This window comes from Cervus elaphus, chromosome 1, assembly GCF_910594005.1.
Source record: "Cervus elaphus chromosome 1, mCerEla1.1, whole genome shotgun sequence".
NCBI lineage: Eukaryota > Metazoa > Chordata > Mammalia > Artiodactyla > Cervidae > Cervus > Cervus elaphus.
In genome coordinates this window covers 79244331-79268436 of record NC_057815.1, presented here as the reverse complement: position 1 = coordinate 79268436, position 24106 = coordinate 79244331, and the positions used below count along the sequence as shown (strand labels likewise).

The 24106-nt window shown below is 45.5% G+C and overlaps 1 protein-coding gene across 1 annotated transcript in view; it reads left to right on the top strand.

Moving 5' to 3' along the window:
* The first annotated feature begins 7977 nt into the window (after positions 1-7977).
* The window catches only part of PAMR1 (peptidase domain containing associated with muscle regeneration 1), a 76848-nt gene continuing 60719 nt past the window's right edge, over positions 7978-24106 (top strand). Inside the window, exon 1 of the mRNA XM_043909304.1 lies at positions 7978-8424. Within this exon, the coding sequence (XP_043765239.1) occupies positions 8352-8424 (73 nt within the window). The 5' untranslated portion in view covers positions 7978-8351. The remainder of the gene's footprint in view (positions 8425-24106) is intronic.

Below are 24106 nucleotides of genomic sequence, written 5' to 3'. Positions count from 1 at the left end.
ATGAGTACTTTTCATGTCCCTGTTAGCCATCCATACAACATATGCTATTTTTAAATGTCCTGAGATTCTGTATAAATATGTGCATACCATATATATCTGCTGGTTACTTAGAGCTATTTAAATATTTAACACTATTTTTGGGGCACAGACTGAGCTCTGGAGTCGTCCTAACTGTGGACTTATTGCTATACTGGACAATACAATTCCTTATTGTTTAAGCCAGGTAAGCTGGGTTTGCTGTTATGCACTGCTGACTGCCTCTTTCCTGTGATAGTCTCACTCTATTAAATTTATCACCGTTGGGTCCTTAAACTCTAGCAGTTTTCATTTGGCTGCAGATTTACCAACTGTATAGACACTTTTAGTTTCTTCTAAAGATCATCCAATTCAGAGATCTTTTGTATTAGTCATTTCTTGCCATGGAACAAATTTAGCAGTGCCAAGCAACATGATTTGTTATCTTGCCTAGTTTCTGAAGGTCGGGGGTCTGGGAGCAACTTCTCTGGGTGGGTCTGGCTAAGGGGACTCTTGCGTGGTTGCAGGCAAGTTGCTACTGAGGGCTGCAACCACCAGAAGGGCCCCAGAAGGGAGGATGTGCTCCCAAGCTCCTCTGGGGGACTGTTGTCAGGAAGCTTTGGTTCCTTTCCATGTGAGCTTTGCACAGTTGACTTCTCCCAGAGTGAGTGATCTGACAGAGACAGAGAGAGAGGCTGAGAGAGAGGAGAGCAGTCCTGCATAGCTCACCGCCAGGCATCTGTCCACACCTATGTGGTTAGCAACAGGGATAACCCTCACTTTGCTCCCTTATATTTCTCCTCAATCTATACCATGATCACTGAGCCCGTCCTTTCTACCTCCTCAGTGCTTCTCAAGCCACTTCTCTCCGTCCTGTTGCATACTGGATATTGTTGCAGAGAGGAGAACCTGGGACACCCATCCGATCCAGTCACTGACGCTCAAGTTGTTTCCCATGACCCCTGCAGAATCAACTTCATGGTTTTCAAGGCCTGCCTGCCCCTGTAGCCGCCTTAGTACCCGGTCTTTCTCATCTCTTGTCCTCCACTCTCCCTTCCCTTTGTGTTTCTTCAGCTCTGAAGCTCAATGTCGCCTTCTCAGGTTAACTTTTCCGACCTTCAGACCAGATTGGACCCCCTGGTTACATGCTTCTGGAATGTTCCGTCTTTTGGCGGGAACTTTTGTTGCGGTACACAGACTCCCTAGCTGTCACGTGGACTTAGTGGTTGCAGCATAGACGTCGTTGCTCTGCGGCATGTGGGATCTGAGTACCCCTGACCAGGGACTGAACCCATGTCCCCTGCATTGGAAGGTGGATTCTTAACCACTGGACCACCAAGGAAGTCCCCTTCCCTGCAGTGTTTAACAAACGTCAGAATGCTTTTTTCTTTAGTACCTGGACAGGGTCCACTCAGGTCAGACCTCTTAATTTGTCTTTGAACAAATGCACACTCTGCCCCTAGACCTCCAACTGGAAGCATAACTGTACAAGGCAATATATTTTTCAGACACACATTGGCTTCAAATCAATATAGGAACATAACCTAACTTCCATCACCAGAGCTGTGGAAAATGGTACCTATTTCAAAATGAAACTCTAAGATTAGATGTTCGTAACAGTCAACCTTGATTGAGCTATCATTATGCAGGCCAGCCTCATTTTAATCTCACCAGAATGATAAGGCAGCTCTCACCTCCCTTTTACTGATGACAAAAGTGAGACTGCTGCTTTCCTGGTGACTCATATGGTAAAGAATCTGCCTGCAATGAGGAGCATAGGAGATGCAGTTTTGATCCCCTGGGTGGGGAAGATCCCCTGGAGGAGGAAATGGCAACCCACTCCAGTATTCTTGGTTGGAGAATACTAGTTGGAGAATACTTGGTAGGCTCTCATAGACAGAAAAGCCTAGTGGGCTATAGTTCATGGGGTCACAAAAAGTCAGACAGGACTGAGTAACTGACACTTTTCACTTTCTTTCAAAGTGAGACTCAGAGGAGCTGATGGACTTGCCCAAGTTCACCCAGCCGGTAGGTAGTAGAGCCTTGGTTCACCTTGGGACCTGGTGCTTTTTTCATGCCACCATACCCTGCTGCCTTCCCTCAGCATTTTTCTATGTTTTGGTCCTTTCTCCACCCAAAATGGCTCAACTATATGTCAAAATGGCACAACTACATGTAACTCTTGAGTTAGTCATTTGGACTAACTCAAAAACTGGGGTCCCAGTTTTTGCCAGAGTTCTTTATAAAGCTTTGCAGCTCGTGGCATAGCAGAAATTTTGATTTAAATTGAAGTTTATAAATACACATATGAAAATCAAGAACTGGTTTCCCCAAGAGATTCGGGAGTGCAATGACCATGAAGGAAGGAAGCGCGCCCTCTTTCAGCAATTTCCATGAAGAATGACATAGAGCAAGAAGAATGTGGCCAAAGAAAGAACCACAGACTCACCTACCCGCTTGCCCAGCTCCTGGTGGAAAGGGAGTGGAGCTGAGCCAGCCCTGGAGGCACAACATCACCGCTTGTTGTGTAGGTGAACAGCCGGGATTCATTAGGGCTGGAGACTTCCATAGCGGGGCCAGTTAGAGCAGGCTCTGGTGGAAGGGCCCTTTGTCTTTCCCCCAGGCCTACCCTTCTCCATCTCTGGCCCTGGGTGACTTGAACTTTGTGTTTCGTACGGCTGATGAAAATCAAACATAATGACCAGCAAACAGTCTGGGATGCCTCTCGTAGGCTTACAGACGGGTCTCACCCTAGCTGTTTCCTCTGGCTTGCCCTCGATGGTTTCTGCTCAAGCTGCTGATCTGAAAAAGTTATAGCTTGGAGACTGGGGAGCTGTTGTCATTCACAAGACAGCCTCCACTGAGGTTTCTTTCCGTGTATTCACATGCAATCAGCCTCCCATGGCAGTGAAAAAGGTTCAGGTTTTTTAGAGTGCCTTATCCTTTCATGTGAAAATTAGTGGGGACTGTGACTTGTAATTAAATGGGTGGCCCGACTCCATCTACTACAGCCAATTGTTGATTTCTGGGTGCTCATTATAAGAAGATAATTTTTAATTCCAGGTATCGTTCCCTGTTCCCCAGCATGGCACTTGGCCTCTTTTACATCCTGCCTTTCTAGTGATTTATTCCTCCCAGAAGTGAGGGCAGGAGGGGGAGAGAACCATAATAAAAATAGTGTTTCCTGAGCACTTAGTGTATTTTAGACACTGTTCTGAGCTCTTTACTCCAACCCCATGGGGGCAGGTACCATTATTCTCCTCACTTAACAGATGAGAAAACTACAGCCATCATAGGTGAAATAAACTACCCAGGCGTACACAAGTAGCTAGTGGTCCACCTGGATTCAGCAGTAGGCAGTGTGATCCAGAACAAGTGCTCTTAAGACAAAAATAAAAAAAAGTGGGGGGTGGGGGGGTGGGCTGCGGGGAGGGAGGGTCCTAAAAATATCCATTGTGCAGTTTATAGCTTAGACTCAATCACTGTATGTACCAAACCACTTTCCCCAAACCCAACAAATATTTGGTGAATTTTTCGATGTTAACTTGTGAAGATCAGTGATTCTAAAAAACCTAGGTATTTGCAGATCCCTATGAGACTTTGAAGGCCACAACTTCCTCTTGGTCCAAGAAAAATTTGCATATCATTTCCAGAGGTTCAAAGGCCCTGTGAAAAGTCCTCCCGGTAGACCCCATGGAACCTGGGTCAAGAATCCTGATTTAGAACAACACTAAACTCTATTAACATGAAAAATTGAGTTAATGGAAAGAGAGGAAGCTAAACTTGTGTAGGAAAACTGAAATTTATGTAGGGTTGTATGACCTCAGACAACCTACCCACCTTTTTTGTATCATAGTTATTGCTTCCCTCTTTCTCTACCAGTCCAAGTTTATTGTCAAGTTCAACAAGGTAATATCTGATCACTGCTTTCAGTTCCCCAGAGGAATGTGTCCCACTCCTTTTTGAGAATTCCTTTCCAGGTTCCCTAGTCCTAGGAAATTTGCAAACCCAAATTAGTGACATTATTCCTGTGGGTATACCAAAAATAGATGTGAAGGCCTGTTTCCAGTCCCCTAAGCCTGGAGCAGCAAAGATCTGGCAATAGAGACTTTAGGTCACATGCATCACCTGTGGGCTAAATTGCTGTAGTGATGAAGCTGCTGGGTAGACTCAGGGAGGGTGTGTGTGTGTGTGTGTGTGTGTGTGTGTGTGTGTGTCTGTGTCTGTGTGTGTGTGTCTGTGTGTGTGTAGGTGAGGGGAGACAAGGGAAGAAGGACATGGCATTGTCAGCTAATGGGAGAAACAGATTTCTAAGAGGCTGTAATACTGAGGCAGGAGGTAGAAGCCTCCCTCCCACCCCCCATCCACCAGGGTAACATGACTGGAGAGATTAATCCCTAAGCACTGAAACTCCAAGAAGAGATGAGCAGAACAAATAAGGGAGGAAGCTGGGCCCTGCCCAGTCCACATATTTCTTGTTCTCAAAGTCTGAAGACCTCCCCGATCACACATGTGCAGGAAAGCTCCTTGGAGGTCAGAGGGGAGTGATGCTAACTAATGCCAAGCTACCCATATGCCTTTTCGGTAAAACCCATCTAGGCTAAGAGATGCATGCATGCACACACATGGGAGAATCCTGAGATATACCGAATATGGACTGTGAACCAGGCAAATCAAAATGATTGACTAAAGAAAACCCTGGAAGAAATACCCCATAAAAGTCATTCAAACTGCCACAAGGGCACGACTCACTGACTCTCTCTCAGAGTCCCCTCGTGTGTCTATCCACACCAACTGTACTCTTTTTCCCTCTTAATAAACACTTTACTTATCTCACCACTTTCTTTGTGGAAATTATTTTCTGCAAAGCCAAAGGGCCAGGGCCCTTGTCACTGACCACTGATCTAGGAGCTAGGATCTGGTACTTTCACGGCCATACCCTGGTCTCAATCTCTGGCTGGGAACCCAAGCCCTGCTCCAAACCATTGCAGGCTGAGGCCACCCGAGATCATATCCTGTGGTTACCTGGAAACCATGTCAACTCCTCGCTACTCCCATCAGCAAAGAACTAGGGCTGGTTGAGCAGCAAGGAAGTAAACCTCTCCTCTTCTAACCTGCTACCCAGCTGCCCTTTGACACTTTCCCCACCCTCCCCTTTAAGGTTATTTTTGGTGCCTGTTTTAACAAATTTCACTTTAATACAGAAATTGAGGGTTAGGAACAAGGCCCATACCATGGGATTTCCATGGGGTCAGTCTCAGACAGATAATACAGACAATGATTTATATTTATTGAGCATTTAGAATGAACTCCATCCTGTGCTAAGGGCCTTGTGTACATAATCTCATTAAATTATCCAAACAGTCCACAAAGGAGCTTTGGTTAATATTTTCACTTTACAGATGAGACAGTTGAGGTTCAGAGTTAGTGGTGAGTGGAGGATTTGACCGCTAGGTTCTTGCTTCCAGTCTTTTGGCTGCGATGGGCCCAGAACCAAGGCTGGGTTTTAGGGATTTCCCTGAGTGGAGTACCTATGGCGGGACTCCTGCCCTTCCAGGCTGTCCTGAGTCCCAGGACTCTACCTTCCCCAAGTTCCTCCCATTGTTTTCCCTTCAACTTCCACTGCCGGCTCCTCGCTCCAGGCCTTGTTCAGTAGTCCAACTGTTCTCTCGAGGCAGGCCTTGGCCTCCTCCATCCCCCATTCTGGATACCAGGGAGGCTCTTCTTCTTGGACTTTGCTTTGGGCCCCCACCTTCTGCTCCTAAACAGCCAGTCTTCCATTAACTCTAGAATAAAATCCAAGCACCATGACTACATGCTTTCTCTTCACCTTCTCTTTCCAGACTGTACAGTGTTTATCCTCTTGAGTTGGCTTGTGTTCTGAGATGTGTCTGTGTGTGTTTGTATCAGTTCAGTTCAGTCGCTCAGTCGTGTCCGACTCTTTGTGACCCCATGGACCGCAGCACACCAGGCCTCCCTGTCCATCACCAACTCCTGGAGCCTACTCAAACTCATGTCCATCGAGTTGGTGATGCCATCCAGCCATCTCATCCTCTGGCATCCCCTTCTCCTCCCACCTTCAATCTTTCCCAGCATCAGGGTCTTTTCCAATGAGATTATATATGTGCATGTGTGTGTGTGTGTGTATGTGTGTGTAATCTCAAAACTGTTTAAAATTCATTTTAATATTTTTTTATTTATTTATTTTATTTGGCTGCACCGGGTCTTAGTTGTGGCATGCAGGATCTCTAGTTATGGGCATCTGAACTCTTAGTTGAAGCTAGTTCCCTGACCAGGGATCAAGCCCAGGCCCCCTGCCTTGAGAGCTTGGAGTCTTAGCCACTGGACCACCAGGGAAGTCCCTAAAATTCATTTTTTAAAAATTATTTATTTTTAACTGGAAGATAATTTCTTTACAATATTGTGTTGGTTTCTGCTATACATCAGCCTGAATCAGCCATAGGTATACATGTGTCCCGTCCCTCTTGAACTGCCCTCCTACCTCCCACCCGGACCCAAACCTCTAGGTTGTCACAGAGCATTGGGTTTGAGCTCCCTGCATCATACAGCAAATTCCCACCAGCGTTCTATTTTACATATGGAATTGTATATGTTTCAGAGCTACTCTCTCTATTTGACCCACCCTCTCCTTCACTGTGTTCAAAAGTTTGTTTTTTATGTCTCCATTACTGCCCTGCAAATAGGTTCATCAATACCATCTTTCTAGATTACATATATATGTGTGTGTGTGTGTGTGTGTGTGTGTGTGTCTAAAATTCATTTTAATGGTTTACATTGCCATGGATTCTTTGAACAAAGGATAATTAAAGGATAAATGTATCCTTTAATTAAACATGTAAATACTCATTTATTTCCCAGTGGCATTAGATGAACTCAGCCCTTTTCCTTAGAAAGACATCCTCACTCCCTCCATAGATTGACATCCTGCCTCTCTCAGGTCCCAGCTCAAACTTCCCCAGTTCTGGGAAGCCTCCCAGTGCTCTAGGCCCGAATGATCACTCCTCCCAACCTTGGTTCTTCATCTGACCTCACAAACTGGGATTAAGCACGTCCTGAAACCCCGGTGCTTCCCTGAGTTAGACCTGGGTATCAGTCCTACTCTGCCAGTTCCAGCAAAGTGACCTTGAACAAGTCATTTAATCTCTGAGTCCTGGTTTTGACATCCATACTACGGGGACAGTGCCATCTACTGTACATGGTGACTAGAATGGCTAAATAAAACACTGCATACACAGGATTTTAAGCAGCAGTGTGCCTGCTGGCTGGGATTGTAGCTTCCGGACCCAAGCTGCTTGGGTTCAAACCCTGGTTCTGCCATTTACTTGGATGAGCTATTGAACTCTCATGCCCCAGTATCCCTCTCTGTAAGACCGGGATGGTAGGTGTATTATGAGGAATAAATGAGTTGATACATGTAAGGTACTCAGATGCCTGGCACAGAGAAATTGATCAAGAACGGCAGCTGTTGTCTTGTAACACACCCTTCATCCTCACTTCAACATCGCATTTGCCGTCTCCGTTCCTAGACTGCACGGCCTCACTATCGGGACAATGCCTGTGTGTTCTTTTATACCTGAGCCCAGTACCCTGCCTGGCATGTGGGCAGGAGCTCTTTAAGCTGCCGAACTCACCATAATGGGCGCCGTGGGACCATGCAGAATACCCCTCAGCAGCCTATAGAGGCAAAGGAGGAGGTTTCCAGACTGAGCGCCAGGAGCAAACGCTGGGCAGGAAGGAGACTGGGGATACAGGGGGAGGGGGGAGGCAGGTTGGCCGCTTTTCTCCTCCCATCTCCAGCTCACCCCCTCCCCCAAGGCCAGGCGTTTAATCCGGCGGACTCAGTGTGTGCAGTCAAGGCAGGCACTGGACCCCACATCCCGGCTGGAGGTGGGGTGGGGGTGGGGCTTCAGACCTCACCTGAGGTGGGGGAGGGGGGCGCAGTCCCGTCTACCTCCGCCCCCCATTCAGGGTCCTGCTGGCTTCTCCCCTGCCCTCACCGCCGGGGGGAGCCCAGCCAGACCTGGGCGGGCCTCCGCGCGCCGCAGCTTCCCTTCCAGCCACAGCCCGGGGCCTCCCCCCGTGGCCACACCTCCCCGGGCTCCGCAAGGGTTAAGGCGGCCGCGGAGAGGAGAGGTTTGGGCTGACGTCGCGCCGGCTGAAGGTGGTTCCCCTCGGGTGAGGATGGAAGAGCCTGGCGAGCTGAAACCCGAGCTCCCGCTCAGCTGGGGCTTGGGGAGGTCCGCGTAGGAGCCGCCTGCCCGCCGGGCTCCCTCGGTCCCTCCCCAGCAGTCACACCGGGAACCGCCGCGGGAACGATGGAGCTGGGCTGGTGGCCGCAGCTGGGGCTTACTTTCCTGCAGCTCCTTCTCATCTCGTCCTTGCCAAGAGGTACTGTGAGTCGCATTCAGGACCCCCAGGAGTGGGACTTTTGTCTCCTGGGTTTAGTTAGGGGGCAGGAGCAGGGTGTCTCAAGAGAGGGTGCTTGTGTGTCTGTGGGTGGTGGTGGTGAGCTTTCTCCTTGTGGGAATCTTGGGGGCTTGGCTGGTGGTGCTGAAGTGTCCCGCTTTCTTTCTAAGAACGTGACACCGTTTTTCTGCCATCCCAACTTGTAGGACTGAACTGCCTCAGGAAACGTACCAGCTTCAGTTTTATGTGCCTTTTTTTTTTTTTTTTTAAAGCTTTTTAAAACACGAAATTATCGCTGGGGTTCTACCGAGGCTCAGGTGCCCCCTCTGACAGGCAACAGTCAAATCTCTGCCTGGAAAAATCCCCCTCCCAGGTGAGCTGGGAGGAAAGAGGTGAATAAGAGCAGGGCTTGCAGCGAGGGTGTTTGTCCTGAAGCATCTTGTTGAGGAAATCTCACACTACAACCTTTCAGACCAGATTCCCAGCAAGGAAGAGGTGCTCACTCAGCATATATACACTTCCTTTCCGATAAGGATGAGAAAGAAGAAGAAAAAGCCGGGGTGAAGAGTGCAAGTTGATTTTGGGGATGCCCAGGGTTTATTTAGAAAGAGCTGTGGCTTCTGTGTCTTTCACATGTCATTTTCTGAGCCACAAACCCCACGTCAGATGGGCTCCGGGGGCAAGTGAGGTTGAAACAAGACCCAGACAGAGCTCTTGGGAGCCTCTTGACCCCGCAGAAGCAAGGGGAGAGCAGGCTTGTCCTGTGACTGCTGCTGGGCAAGCAGGGAAGGAGGACTTCTTAGGAGCATCCGTCCTATGGCTAGAGAGGCTAGGTGTCAGGAGGCAAGGTGAAACCTCAGGAGGTAAGACGCACAGATGATAAAATAGGGCAGCTTTGCGGGAGGAGCAGGGAGTGTGTGAGCCTTTGCTACTCCCCTCTGTGGGGGTTACCTGCCACCTCTGCTGGTGACCTATCACCTTTGCTTTACTTAAAAGTGCGTGCTTCATTGCTGCATGGAGCTGGCAAGCGCCCAACAATGAAACAGAGGAAGTTGGGTGGTAAGGGTGTAGAAAGCCATCAGCTACTGTCAAAGGGAAGCTGGACCTCAGGATACATCCCTTCATGGTAAATGAACAAAAACCGAGATACACGAAAAGCACACCGCCCCCCTCACCCCGTTTTAGTCAATACTTTCCATCTACCTGTAGCCTGCCAGCCCCAGGTGAAATCTTCTTTGGTGATTTACTCTCAAGGTGGAGAGTGTTTCATTTGAATTTTCCCTTATTGAGGTCTGGAACAGCCCAGTATTGTAGGGAGAAGGAGCCCGGGAGGGTGGAGTCTGGTAATCCTTTAACCTAGCCACTTGCCCGGGGCTTAGTTGGTGACTTTTCCTTAAGACTTGTCCCTGTTCCACCTCTGCCTCTTGGTGCCAATCTTCCAGGGCACGGTGGCCCAAGCCCAACTCCAGAGGAGCCTGCTTCCTTCTACAGTGCCAGAGCTCCCAGCTTTAGTTTTCTTGTCCCTGCATCTCTTTTTCTAACATGGCAGGTGAGATGGCTGAAATCCATAAAAGCTAAAGCTCAGCTGCCCTTTTTTCCATGCCTAGGATCTGAAAAACCCGTTTATCCCTGACCTGAGAATCTCTTGTACCTTTTACTCAGGAAAGAAAGCTGACTCTGGTAAAGAATCGCCTGCTAGTGCAGGAGACAGGGGTTCAATCCTTGGGTGGGGGAGAGCCTCTGGAGAAGGAAATGGCAACCCACTCCAGTATTCTTGCCTGGTGAATTCCATGGACGGAGGAGCCTGGCGGGCTACAGTCCGTGGGGTCATCAAGAGTCGGACAGGACTTAGAGACTAAAACAAAACCAACAACAACAACAACAACAACAAAAACAAACAGAAAAAAAGAGCTTCAGGGAGGGTGCCTGGCGTCTGGGCAGCCAAGCAGCTGACTGAGCCAGAGAGCAAGGCTATTTCATTGTCTGTCAAGCATTCACGTTTAAAGGGAGCACAGAGGGATGGAGTGGAGAAGGAAAATATTTCAAGTTGTGAGCGAGTGAGTCCACTCCCTGCTGGAATTCTGAATCTGGCCCCCGTCAAGGAAAGCTTAGCAGCATATTTCCTCTAATTACTTTTCTAAAAAGAGCATTTGATGAAATGTAAACATCCACTGGGATGGCACGGCAGACGGTTGTTGCTCATCGACTCGGGACACGTGTCTGAGGATGAGAATCCAAACATCAGGCCAAGTGATAACCCAACACAAACAGCATGTGAGGGGAGAAACCCAATTCCACTGACTTCACCAAATAGCAGAAGTTCTGCCAGCAGGATCCAGCCTAAAAGGAACAACTCATTGAAAAGATGTGACTCTGGGGAATGAAGCCTTCACATGAATAACTTCACAAGTGTTGCTTCCAACAGACATTAGCTGGTGGGGAGCGAGCATCCAGGCAACCGGGTAGGATAATTTGAAGCCCAGATATGCAGTGGGCAGGAGCAACCAGTCGAGAAAGGGAATGTGGAAAGAAAGCAAGGCGGAAGGAGTGGCAAGAAAAATTAGATGTTGGTTTATAATGGGATGTGTTAGCAAATTCCAAGGACAGAGCTATGAAAATTGGGCCTTCTTGGCAGGGCTAGATTTTTGTGGGGACTATGAAGAGGGTGTTCCCTTGAGATATATATATATATATATACTCTAAGAACCTCCAGCTTTTCCAACAGGGAAATAATTTGATGGTGGGATCATGGGTTTCAGGAGCTAGGCGTGACTAGAGAGATCATTTAGTCAGAGTACCTCAAAGGCAGAGGACGAGGAGAGTAAACATCTGAGCGTTTATGATGAGCTCAGTGTTTAAACCAAAGCAGGGTAGGTGCTGTTATTCCCCAGGTGAGGTTTAGAGAGGGTCTGTGACCTGTTCAAAGATATACAGGCATGGTACCTGAAAAAGTGAAACATTTGATATAGCAATTCCACCTCTGGGAATAGATACAAAATAAATGAAAGCAGAAACTCCAGCAAATATTCGTACACTCATGTCCACTGCAGCACTATTGTCAGCAGCCAAAAGGGAGAAACAACCCACGTGTGGGTAAACAGAATGTGGGTCTATACATACGATGGAATACTATTCAGCCTTAAAAAGGAGTGATGTTCTGATTAAAATGACAACATGGATGAGTCTTGGAAACATGATGCTAAAGTGAAAGAAGCCAGACACAAAAAGATAAATACTGTATGATTCCATTTATGTGAGGTGCCTAGAGGAGTCAGATTCATAAAGGCAGAAAGTAGAACAGTGGTTACCAGGGGTTGGAGGAGGAGGAATTGGAGAGTTAGTGTTTAATGGGCATAGAGTGTCAGTGAGGACTGATGATAACATTAAGGAGATGTGTACCGGTGATGGTTACACAGGCCATTGGACTGTGCACTTAAAAGTGCTTAAAATGGTAAATCTGTGTTATTTACGTTTTGCTGCAGAAATGATTCCCAGGTGGCACTAGTGGTAAAGAACCCTCCTGCCAATGCAGGAGATATAAAGAGATGCAGGCTCAATCCCTGGGCCTGGAAGATCCCCTGAAGAAGGAAATGGCAACCCACTCCCGTATTCCTGCCTGGTGAATCCCATGGACAGAGGAGCCTGGTAGGCTACAGTCCATGGGGTCGCAAAGAGTTGGACACAACTGAAGTGACTTAGCACAGTACAGCAATAATGATAAAAAGAAAATACAAGAAGATTAGTGGAGCCTGGGGTGAGCCCAGACTGTCAGATTCCTAAGCTCAAGTTCACCTGGTACCTGGCTGACAAACACACAGCTAACAGCCTCCTACACTGATGCGCATGTAATCATGGCATGGCTTCAGGACACGCGTGGCAGGAGAGGGTCCTTGCTGTCTCCCATGTGGGTACCAATCTTGTGGTGTCGTGGGGTGACTCTGGCAAAGAGGGAGACTATAGCGTGGAAGAACTGGCAGCCTTTGGGTCAAAGGTCTGCAGAAGTATTTAGTAGGTAAACGGCAACCCACTTCAGTATTCTTGCCTGGAGAATCCCATGGACGGAGGAGCCTGGTGGGCTACAGTCCACGGGGTCGCACAGAGTTGGACATGACTGAGCGACTTCACTTTCACTTTAATGTTTAAAAGGTTTTGAACCTGAATGCTTTGAGGTGGTCTGGGTCCTCTGTGTGGTCTGACACCCCTCTTCTTAGTTCACAGGTGTCTTACCTGCTAGTCCCTGCTTATATTTGCCTTGTTGACCTCTGTTCCTGGGAGGGATGGGGGAGAAATGGGATGTGAAAGAGAGAAAGTGGAAAGCTGGGTGCTGAATGGGGAGAAGTACAAGTGAGCATTTTGCAGAGGACAGGAACATAAATATATTTTCACTTGTGTGTGTTGTGGAACACAATCTCACCTCTATGACCACCAGTGAAACGTTTTATGAATGCCCTTGAGGGTGAGCTGTTGGTTGAAGTTGAGGGTGAGGTTGGGTGTTATATCTGGGTCAGTAAACTGGGGACAAAGCACATTTGGACCCAGAGGCAGAGATGACCTGGAGCATGTAAGTCCCTTAGAAATATCCAGAAGCCTTAGGGAGGGCTTTGGAATGCTACTGGCAGGGACTGTGGATTTGACTTAAATTTATCTGCCTCTGGGTTACCCTGGCTAGACAGCAACAGCTGAGATTATGGCGTCTCATGGTGTCTGGAGGGCCTAATGATTAGCCTTAAGTCAGAAAATTATTTCCATCTGCCCTCCGAGGGGTGGCCGATCCCAGTGCAAGAGAAAACCTCTCTACCTGCCTTCCGTGAGCACAGTTCTAGAAGCTGCAATTGATTTGAGGGGAGGGGTGTACATTTCAGTAATAAATGAGGGAAAGTGATACCCTGCTCCTCCCCTCATGTGGGAGGACCTCTCACCCCCACTTTGTGGATATTTGAAAGTCACAAGAGCCCAGATCCCTCTCCTCTTATTTTATTTTAAAGGGGTGGGAAAAACCAGTGTTTACATTTTCTAATTCTTGAATTCCAGGGCAGAGGACCCGAGGCCAGCTGGAGCTTTGAAAGCTACCAGATCAGTGGCAGAAAGTCTATCAGATTACAAGCCTGGTCTGTGTTTAAGGAGTTCTGTTTGTCAGTCATCCCAAGATCTGGGCCAAAGCATTGGGTTTACAATGGAGAGAAAGAAGTAAAATGCAGGAAAAGTCAAACTTCATATCTATGAACAAAACCACTCAGGGAAGGTAGAGAATTAGAGTTTTTCTCTTAACCAATGGGGACTTTCTACTACTCACCGCCCAACGCTGTTCGTTTCATTGTTCCCGGTTTTATTTGTGATACAGACACAGAGCTTGTGTGGGTTGAGAGTGGTGTAAATAGGGCTGCACATCAGATATTTCACCTGCAATGGTGGAAACACCAGTGGTGGAAGCCTCATACCTAAGGGACCAGATCCTAAATAATCTACTGGTATTTGTGGAAATACCAGGCATTCTACTATATGTTTTACATGTATTCGTTTAATCCTCATAGCATACCTAGAAGGTAAGTAGCTATTATCCCTAGTTTACATACCGAGAGAGGCACAGTACTTGCCCAGGTCACAGAGCTGGACATCAGTGTTTTGAACCCAGTCTGACCCCATAATGCATGCGCCAAAGCAGTAACACTGCTATAGTCAGCAGTGGGTCCAACTATGGTAGATCTTCTGTCTGTATTTTGGCCAAATCATAAGGATCACGGTGTTAGTAAAGAGTTCTGGTTATCCTGTGGATATTCCAAGAGCTGATAGTCCCCGGCCCCTGAGTCAGCAAGGTCACATGCTCACCACTGTGGAAGCCGAATCGATGTAAGTGATGAGGGAGAGACCTCAGCAGCCCCCGTGGGACCACGTGAAACCCAAGAGGAGCCATTTTCTAGAGGAAACAGGAATGTTAAGCAGATCGCAAATCCCACTCATTTCTGGGTAGCTGTCCACAGGCACATGCATCTCATTATGATTAGACATGGGAAGTGAGAATTTCTTTGTCTCATGGTCAAACTTTATAATCAAAATCACATTTCTGTTTGTGGAGTGACAGAGTTAAGGATGAGACATGCTTCATGCCTGGCTCTGAGACTGTGGAGCACTAGTCTTTTATGGATTTACTCTGTCAAGATCGTCAATGTGTAAATTCTTAGATGATGGAATAGGAGTAGCAGGCCTGGCATGAATAAGGGGAGGCATTTTTCTTTCTTCTTTTTTTGGCATAACACAGCTGATGGATATTGCAGGGGATGGAGATGCAGCCTCCCTCCATTAATACTGAGATGGATTTTAACCAGTTCATTTCAACCTTGAATGAGGATCTGCTGTCTTTTGGGTCTTTTGTCGAGTGGTTAAGAAAGCCCAAATGAAGACACATGTTTCTGTCACCCTTCTGCCTCTCGAGTTGGGGACATGCCTTTATTCCTGGAATGTAGGCATCTTTATCTCTGCCCTCTCCGAGACTCTGGCTGTCTCAGAGGGCTGAGTTAGTGGTTTGGCAGTGAGCGTCAGTAAGTAGAAGTCTGGTCAGTTGGTTTGGTGATTGGAAAACCAGGGCTGCTGCTGCCAGAACAGAGTGAGGAACACATTCAGGCAACTTTAGCTCATGGGGAGGTGCAGCAGTTGTCTTCATAAGCTGAATTTATGATTGGTTAAGATAAATTTCCAACTAGTTTAATGGAAAACCACTGGGTGGAGGAGGGATGTTGGCCTGGTTTGCTTCAAATCAAATCATTTGAGGACTCTGGGGAACTAAAGTATCAGTTTTTCAAACCCAGTTCTATGTCCATTTACTTCATAGGATTCCTTTGAAGATGATCAATTAATCCCGTATATCATGTGACCCCACTTTGGAAGTCAGTAGTGATGGTGGAGAACACCTAGGATGCCCAGGACAAGTTGCCTGAGCTTAGCTTCTAGCTGGTAGCATCTACTCCCATATTTTCTAATATACCACTTGGCTTACCTGGGATGCAAGCAGAAGGGAGGGCTTGGCTGGTGTAAAGAATCTTTATTGCCTTACTTCTTGTTTGGCTTTCTGCCTCCCACTGGGTGGTTGACTGCCTGCTTCTAAGTGATGTTCAGCCTCCTTTCTGTGCAAACCTGGCTCCCCTGGCCAATTCACTGGTAGAACAGAACAAGTGAATATTCAAACCTTCATGGAAATGAGATACAAACTGTAATACACAAAAAAGCAAAATATATTTAGCACTAATGGACCCAATTGGGGCTTCCCTGGTGGCTCAGTGGTAAAGAATCCACCTGCCAATGCATGTGATGCAAGTTCAATCCCTGGGTCAGGAAGAACCCCTGGAGGAGGAAATGGCAACCCACTTCATTATTCTTGCCTGGGAAATCCCATGGACAGAGGAGCATGGCAGGCTACAGGTCATGGGGTCACAAAGAGTCAGACATGATTGAGCGACTAAACAACAGAATTGGACCCAATGGCTTCCCTGTAAAATAGACTCCAAAAGGTCATAGCAGGAGCCATTTCTAACAGCAGTCTTTGTCACAAATAACCTGACTCTGGAAATCACATATGCCTGATATGTCCGCATTCATTCATGTATTTATTCAGCAAACTATCTGGAGATAGCATGATGAATGAGACCAGTCCTTTTCCTAAAGACACTTGTTATCTGTTGAGAGAGCTTATGGTCTAGCTTGGTATTTTCCAAAGTAGGTTTCATGAGATACTAATATTAAAGGATACTCAGCAGAAATAATAAAACCTAGGATGTCATGGTGAAATAAGTTTGGGGAATGTGGGAATTAAATTGGTACAAAGAATATTATAGACTCGGCAAAGCCCTACAATAAAGCAAGCTGTTACTAGCATTTAAAAAGTTGTTCAGCTGCAGAACCTCTTTTCATGTCATGCCTTATACAATCAGTGGATTTAGCACTCCATGGAATACAGTTTGGAAAACTCAGGTCTCTTGCCCATAATGAATAAAACATTGAAGAATATCTGTCTCACCATTATGGAGGACAAGGTAAGAAGGGAATTTGAAAATCTACAAAATTGGAATGTCTCTTCAGACTTCTGCTGAGAGACAGACAGGAAGTCTGTTGTCCCGCTCACTTCATACTTGCTGAGATGTTGAAAGAACCATAGACGTGATCCCCGCCCTATTGTGATAAAAGTCCTCACCAGCCTCTGCGTAGTTCACCAAGAAAGCTTCTTTCTGGTCTACAAGGTGCTCACAGTAATGTGATTGCCCTGGGATCATTGGGCGGAATGAGGTGTGACTCTGATTAAGGTGCATGTGGTGATGTGAGAGTCTCAGGGAGCGGTAAGAGCTGTGGCTTGACTTCCCCACTCAGGTTTAACCTTGGTGACAGTTCCACTGTCTCCCCTCCAAAAATGAGGAGAATATTTGAGCATCCTTCTAGTTCCTGGGAACATTGGGTTCAAGATCCAAGTCCATTCATTACCAGTTAACCTCCCCCCACCTCAACACACATGTCGGCTTGTCTCCAGTCTTTTCTTATTTATCCTCCTGTCTGCTAGTTTGGGTATAGCTCAGGCACCATGATCCTGATTTGTACAACCCGGAAGCGGTCTGGGCTGTTTACACTGGTGCTGTATCCCATAGAGACAGCACGTGAGTTTGAGCTGTTCATCAACCCCTTGTTTGCTGTTTCTGGGAACAGCTTTATTCCTCCCTTTCCTAAATATTGTTCTTGTTGTCATGCAACACAGTTTCTGCCTTAGCCCTTGCGTTGCCTGCCTCTGTCTCTGCCCAGACTTGTTTCACATTGGATGACTACAGTGGCAATGGATAAGGAATGAAGCAGCTATTCCTTTTAAGGGTTTTCTGCCCAACCCATAACCTTCTCAGCAAAGATTTAGCTCTTCCTGGCCATTTTATGTATTTCATTTTTGATGTTGATATCTTAGTATGGATGTGCTCAAGTTTGAATATGCATGCACACAGAAAGATAAAAGTATAGATATGGTTGTTGTTGTTCAGTTGCTCGGTTGTGTCTGACTCTTTGCGACCCCATGGACGGCAGCACACCAGGCTTCCCTGTCCTTCATTGTCTCCCGGAGTTTGCTGAAACTCATGTCCATTGAGTCGACGATGCCATCCACCCATCTCCTCCTCTGTCGTCCCCTTCTCCTCCTGCCTTCAATCTTTCCCAGCATCAGGACTTTTTCCATTGTGTCAGCTCTGAGCATCAGGTGGCCAAAGTATTAGAGCTTCAGCTTTAACATCAGTCCTTCTGATGAATATTCAGCATTGATTTCCATTAGGAAATAGATATGGTTATGTATACACTTATGTGTGTATGTGGCTGGATATGTATAAACATGGGGTGTAGAGTATTATGGTTTAAAACATGGGCTAGAGTTTGAATCCTGCCTCCATCATTTATGGCTCTTTTCTTGGAAAGTTACTTAACCTCTTTAATGTGGCCTTACCACCTTCCAACCTGTACACTGAGAATAATTACTGTCTTTATTTGAGTTTAAGAAGGGAATGGCGACCCACTCCAGTGTTCCTGCCTGGAGAATTCCATGGACAGAGGAACCTTGAGGGCTACAGTCCATGGCATTGCACAGAGTTGGACATGACTGAGCGACTAACACACGCAAGCGAGATAACCTGTTTATTTTTAAATTATTATTGGGATACAGTTGATTTATTATTGTCATTTTATTTATTTTCAGTTGGAGTATAATTGCTTTACGGTGTTGTGTTCGTTTCTGCTGTATAATAGCATGAATCGGCTGTATGTGTACTTCTGTCCCGTCCCCCTGAGCCTCCCTCCACCTCCCCCATCCCACCCTCTAGGTCATCACAGAGCACTGAGCTGAGCTCCCTGTGCTAGACAGCAGCTTCTGGAATAGTACTGAGCCATAAAAAGCAATAAAATTGGGTCATTTGTAGTGGTGTGGATGAACCTAGAGTCTGTCATACAGAGTGAAGTCAAGTCAGAAAGAGAAAACCAAGTATAGTTGATTTATAATGTGTTAGCTTCAGATGTACAGCAAAGTGAATCTGCTATGCATATACATACATCCACTCTTTTTTAGATTCTTTTCCCATATAGGCCATTACAGAGTATTGACTAGAGTTCCCTGTGACATAGAGTAGGTCCCTTTTAGTTATCTATTTTATATATAATAGTGTCTATGTGTCAATCCCAATCTTTGATTTATCCCTCCCTTCCAATTTACCCTCCCTCTTCCTTACCCTTCAGTGACCATAAGTTTATTTTCTCCATCTGTAACTCTATTTTGTAGATAAATTCACTTGTAACCTTGTTTTTAGATTCTACATATAAGTGATATCCTATGATATTTGTCTTTCTCTGTCTGGCTTACTTCACTCAGTGGGACAATCTCTAGGTGGTCCAGTGGTTAAGACTGAGCTTCCACTGCAGGGGGTGAGGGTTCGATCCCTGTTTGGGGAACTAAGATCCTGCATGCCTCATGGCATGGCCAAAAAAAAAAAGAGAGAGAGATAGCCTATTCAGTATAATGCTTTGCAAAAAGGAGTACTCAGGAAATTAAAGTCGTCTTCTGCTCCTCTCTTTTCTAATATTTTCCCCACTATCACAGAAGGAATTAAGTAGGAGAAGTATTGGGCATTCTATCTTTAGTAGGCTGGAATGTACATGGTCCTTTTCAGGCTCACTTCACCTTAGTGCACAGTCCTATCCTAGCCATCTGTGACTCTGTGTCAGAAAAAAAAAATTCCTGAAGATTCACTGTATATTTATTTCTCTGAGACTTGCTTTTTCCCCTTGCTTTTATCATGCATCTGCCTTCCAACCTTAGGGTGAAATGCCTTCCACATGCCCAAGTTTGTCCATGTGCTGGATTATTGCAGGGGTTTGAGGGGCTGGTGTCTTGCAGAGTGGGTGATTCTGGGTCAGTGATGTTGTCTGCCAAACATGAGATGGTGCCCATGGCCACCTGTTGTGATTCAAGGGTAGAGCCAGCCAGGAATCCTCAGGCCAAAAGAAGTTCCCCTTCATCTTGTTCAAGCTTGTAGAGCTGGGGGAGGCAGCTATAATGAGGACTAGCCTGCATGAAGCCGCTGCCAGCTTAGGGCTTAGTGAACTATAGGACATACCATTATAAATGCATCACCCTCATTCAGCCTGACATCTGCTCTTGCCCATCTGCCTTTGGTAGAAGGAAAATCTGGCTTCTGCTTGGCATCAGTGAACCTGAACATGAAGACAGTAACACTGACTCTGGAGGCTCCTGGCAAAGGGATAGATGTGGTTGACCAAGGCCCCCGTAGAGCCCTGCTAGACTCTGGCTCAGAAAGAAGGTTTTAAACTTGTAGAGGATTGGGGAACAGGTGGGATTGTTTGTAGAATTCTTATGTCTAAGGAAATCCAGATCAGATTTTTAGGGTAAGCATAAGTTTTGTTGTTTTCTTAAGGAAATATTTTTTCTTGTATTACTTTTTAAAAGTATTAATATATTTTTGTCTGTGTCATGCAGCTTCTGGGATCTTAGTTACCCAACCAGGGATTGAACCTGCACCTTCTGCAGTGAATGCTCAGAGTGCTAACCACTGGACTGTCAGGGAATTCCCAAGTTTTATTGTTTCTTAATTTATACATTCTAATGCTTTGCTTGAATAATATTTGCTGAGTTCTATTGCCAGGAACTTTTAGGTGCATTATTAAAAAATTTTTAGTAGCCAATGCTAATTAAAAAAATAAGATCTATTCAGCTCATATTCCAGTGTTGGAAATAACCCAGAAGCAACTGTCCTTCTGTGCTAGGGATTTCTAGCACAGTTGTTGAGGATAATGGCAACTTGGGACCCTTCCAAGATGCTCGAGTTTGGGTTTTATTCCCTTTGGCCATAGATGTAGAATTTCTATTCCTAGAAGAGAAGCAGCAGGAGGTGAGGTATGTCCTATTTAAATAGGTGTCTGAAGAGGAGGTATTAGAGAGAAGAGATTAAGAAATCTAAAAGCAAGGGGGAAGAACTCAGAATGCCATGATAGAAACAAGAACAGACTGCTTGAAAATGCCATGTATGTGTGGGCCTCTGGGGGAGACAGTTACTCACCCCTTTTGTTCCCTTAGCCATCTGTATCTTAGCCACACGTGTGATGGCTTTTTAAAAAAATTTTTTTAAATATAGTTGATTTACAACCTGAAACTAACACAATATTGTAGATCAACTATACTTCATTCGAGTATATTAGAATGTACAGCAAAGTGAGTCATATATATATATATATGTATATGTATGTATGTATGTGTATATATATATACACATTCTTTTTCAGATTCTTTTCCCATATAGGTTATTACAGAATACTGAGTAGAGTTCCTTGTGCTGTACAGTAAGTCCTTGTTAATTATCTGTTTTATATATAGTAGTGTGTATACATTAATCCCAGTCTCCTAATTTATCCCTTCCCCCCATGTTTCCCCTTTGGTAACCATAGATTTGATTTCCAGGTCTGGGAGTCTGTTTCTGTTCTGTAAGAAAGCTTCATTTGTATCATTTTTTATTAGATTCAACATATAAGTGATATATATTTTTTTCTTTCTCTGTCTAACTTACTTAGTATAAAAATTTCTAGGTCCATCCATGTTGCTGCAAATGGCATTATTTCATTCTTTTTTATAGCTGAGTAATATTCCAACACATATATATGCACCGTATCTTCTTTATCTGTTGATGTGTTTTAATTCTACAGAGAATAATGGTAATGTCTCAACAAACACGCAATTTTTCTTCCAAAGCACTTTATGCTCATTGCCTCTTTAACTGCAGCGACATTAACAACCCCATCAATCTACATCCATTCTCTTGAGATTCGGGGAAAATGCCACAGCAAGATGTCTTGTTTGTGATTGTCCAGCAGCATAAATGAGAGGCAGATTCAGAATTGAAATTTGAGTGATCTGATTCCCAAGTGTGTTCACTTCACCAGTGATGCATTCTTGATCTGCAAAGTCAAAGTTGTGAACTCTCTAGAATCCAAGTATTGTGTTGAAAAGAATAAGACTTCGGCCCTAGAAAGAGCTGGCTTTTTCACCTGAAAGCGGTGCCACCTAGGACACTTTATTTACCTTTCTGTTCCTGAGTGTCCTCATCTGTTAAATGAAGAAAATGATACTTACTTTGAAGGGTGGCTCTGAGGATTCAGTGAACTGGTTTGTTTCAAAGGCTCGGGTACATTCTTGTGGGGGTTGGGCCCAGGGAGTGGGGACAATGAATGAGATGTGACAGAGTGGAGCGGTGTGCTTAATAAAGGATGAAGAGGGGAAGAAAGTGACAAATTGATTTTTGCTTCCTTTTCCTCCCCAATGTACTAATGCCTGCAAACTAGATTTCTAGGGAATCTATTAAAAGGCTTATCTCTCCTGATACTCAAAGGGGGTGATGAACATGTTGACTTTCCAGCTATCATTATCTTATTACCAGGAGAAGTGAGAAGGGTAAGACCAAGGTCAACTGAGGGTGGGAATTCAGCCGGGCTGGGACTGAAGGTCCCTTGGAGCTGGGATGGTTTTCAAAGTCACAGGAGGAGATACTGAGTCATCAAGAGCCCTAGCAAACATTCCATCGCCCCTGACTCACAGCATTTCCATCTGGGATTTGCCTGGCATCTGTCATCAGCCCTATGGAGTGGGCGGTCAGACCTTCAGGTGGTTAGGAATGTGCTGTGTTAGAAATCAATACAGGCAGTTCAGAGAGCCTGAGAGGAGACGGGGGAGTGAGTCGGGATGAGAGGGCAGCCCAAGCTGCCTAAGTGTAGGACTCTGATTCCTATATCTTTTTTTTTTCTCCCTCTGGTCTTAGGTTTATAACGTGAAGGACAGCAAAACACTCAGTAGAGATTTTCATTAAATGTGGTTAGAGGCGAGGGCTGCGGGGTTTTTGGGTGGAGACAAAGGCATATTCTAACATCAAGGAGGAGTGAGCCCTTGATGAAAGCACCTTTCTTTGCCACCTTCTGGGGTGGCCTCAGCCTGGGCCTTTGGTCTGACAACCGACCTCATATATGGAACAGGCCGACTCACGTTTTCATCAAGAAGTCTCTGACTTTTTTCAGATTTGTCTGAACAGTTACTGTGTCAACTTATTTCCTTGAAACCTGGTGTTGAAAGCGTGCTACTCAGAGGTGATGCTGTGGGGACGCCATTACCCCTTCTGCCCTCTGTGGAGTTAAGCCCTGGTTGTGTGAGGGATTAAGTGTTCTCCGTCTTGTCAGCAGGAGAAATATATCAGTGTTGGAGAGACTTCACGCTGGCTGCCAGGCTGTGAGAATAATGCCGAAGGCCATGAGGACAGCCAACTTTCTCTCACTCATTCATTCATTTTTTTTCCACTACATCTATAAAAACTGAACCTGGACTTCCCCGGTGGCTCAGTGGTAAAGAATCCGCCTGCCGATGCTGGAGACACGGGTTCAATCCCTGATCTGGGAAGATCCCACATGCTGTGGAGCAGCTTAGCCCATGCTTTACAACTACTGAACCTATTCCCTAGAGCCCGGGGGCCGCAGCTACTGACGCCTTCATGCCCTGGGGCCCGTGCTGCAACGAGAGACCACCGCAGTGAGAAGCCCGTGCATAGCAACTGGGGAGCGGTTGAGAGAGGGCTCTCACCGCAAGGAGAGAAAGCCCTGAGCAGCAATGAAGACCCAGCCCAACCAAAAATAAATAAATACATAACATTTAAAACTAAGCAAATCCGAACCTCTGCCAGTCAGTCAGTGCTGTTCTCATTGCCTTGTGTTTGCATGAATAAAACAGAACTGAGAGGTTACGTGTCTTATGTTTTCCAACGTGAATTCAGGAAAAACCAGAGCTGGACCGTTATAATTGAAATCTCCATTCAGGGGGGCTGCCCCAAGCATGGGAGCTGAGGAGGGGCTTGGGCAAACCCAATGATACCAAAGTATTGGGTGGGCCAAACAGTTTATTCATGTTTTTCCGCAAGATTTTATGAACTTTTGGCCAACCCAGTACTCTGCAACTCTCTTGATATTTGTTTACCCTGATTTAAAAAAAAAAAAAAAAAAGAGGAAAGAGAAGCACTTGTCTACACAAATTAATGATGAAGCAATTTAAAATCACTTCTCAAGACTACTCAAGGTCAAGAGAAAATGTCCATGACTGAAGTAACGAAATAAAGCAGTTTCTAAAGAAAACAAAAAACGTAATAGGTTACCAGTTTTGAGAGGTTAAGAAGACTGTGTACACATCTCTTAGCTTCTATGTGTGAATATATATGTTAATTAAAAGATGACAATTGAAGGATAAGTTATTTCTGAATACTTTTTCTTTATGTATAATTTTATTTTTTTGATGCTTTCACAATAAACCTTTTCTATTAAAGTATAGGGTCTTTTATGGGTTTCTCTGGTGGCTCAGATGATAAAGAATCTGCCTGCAAAGTAGGAGACCCAGTTTCGATCCCTGGGTCAGGAAGACCCTCCTGGAGAAGGAAATGGCAACCCACTCCAGTATTCTTTTTTTTTTTTTTTTTCAGTATTCTTACCTATAGAATTCCATGGAGAGATGAGCCTAATGGGGCTGTAGTCCCTGAGGTCACAAAGAGTCTGACATGACTGAGCGACTAATACTTTCACTTTTCATAGAGTGTATTATAAAAAAATAAATAAATAAATACTT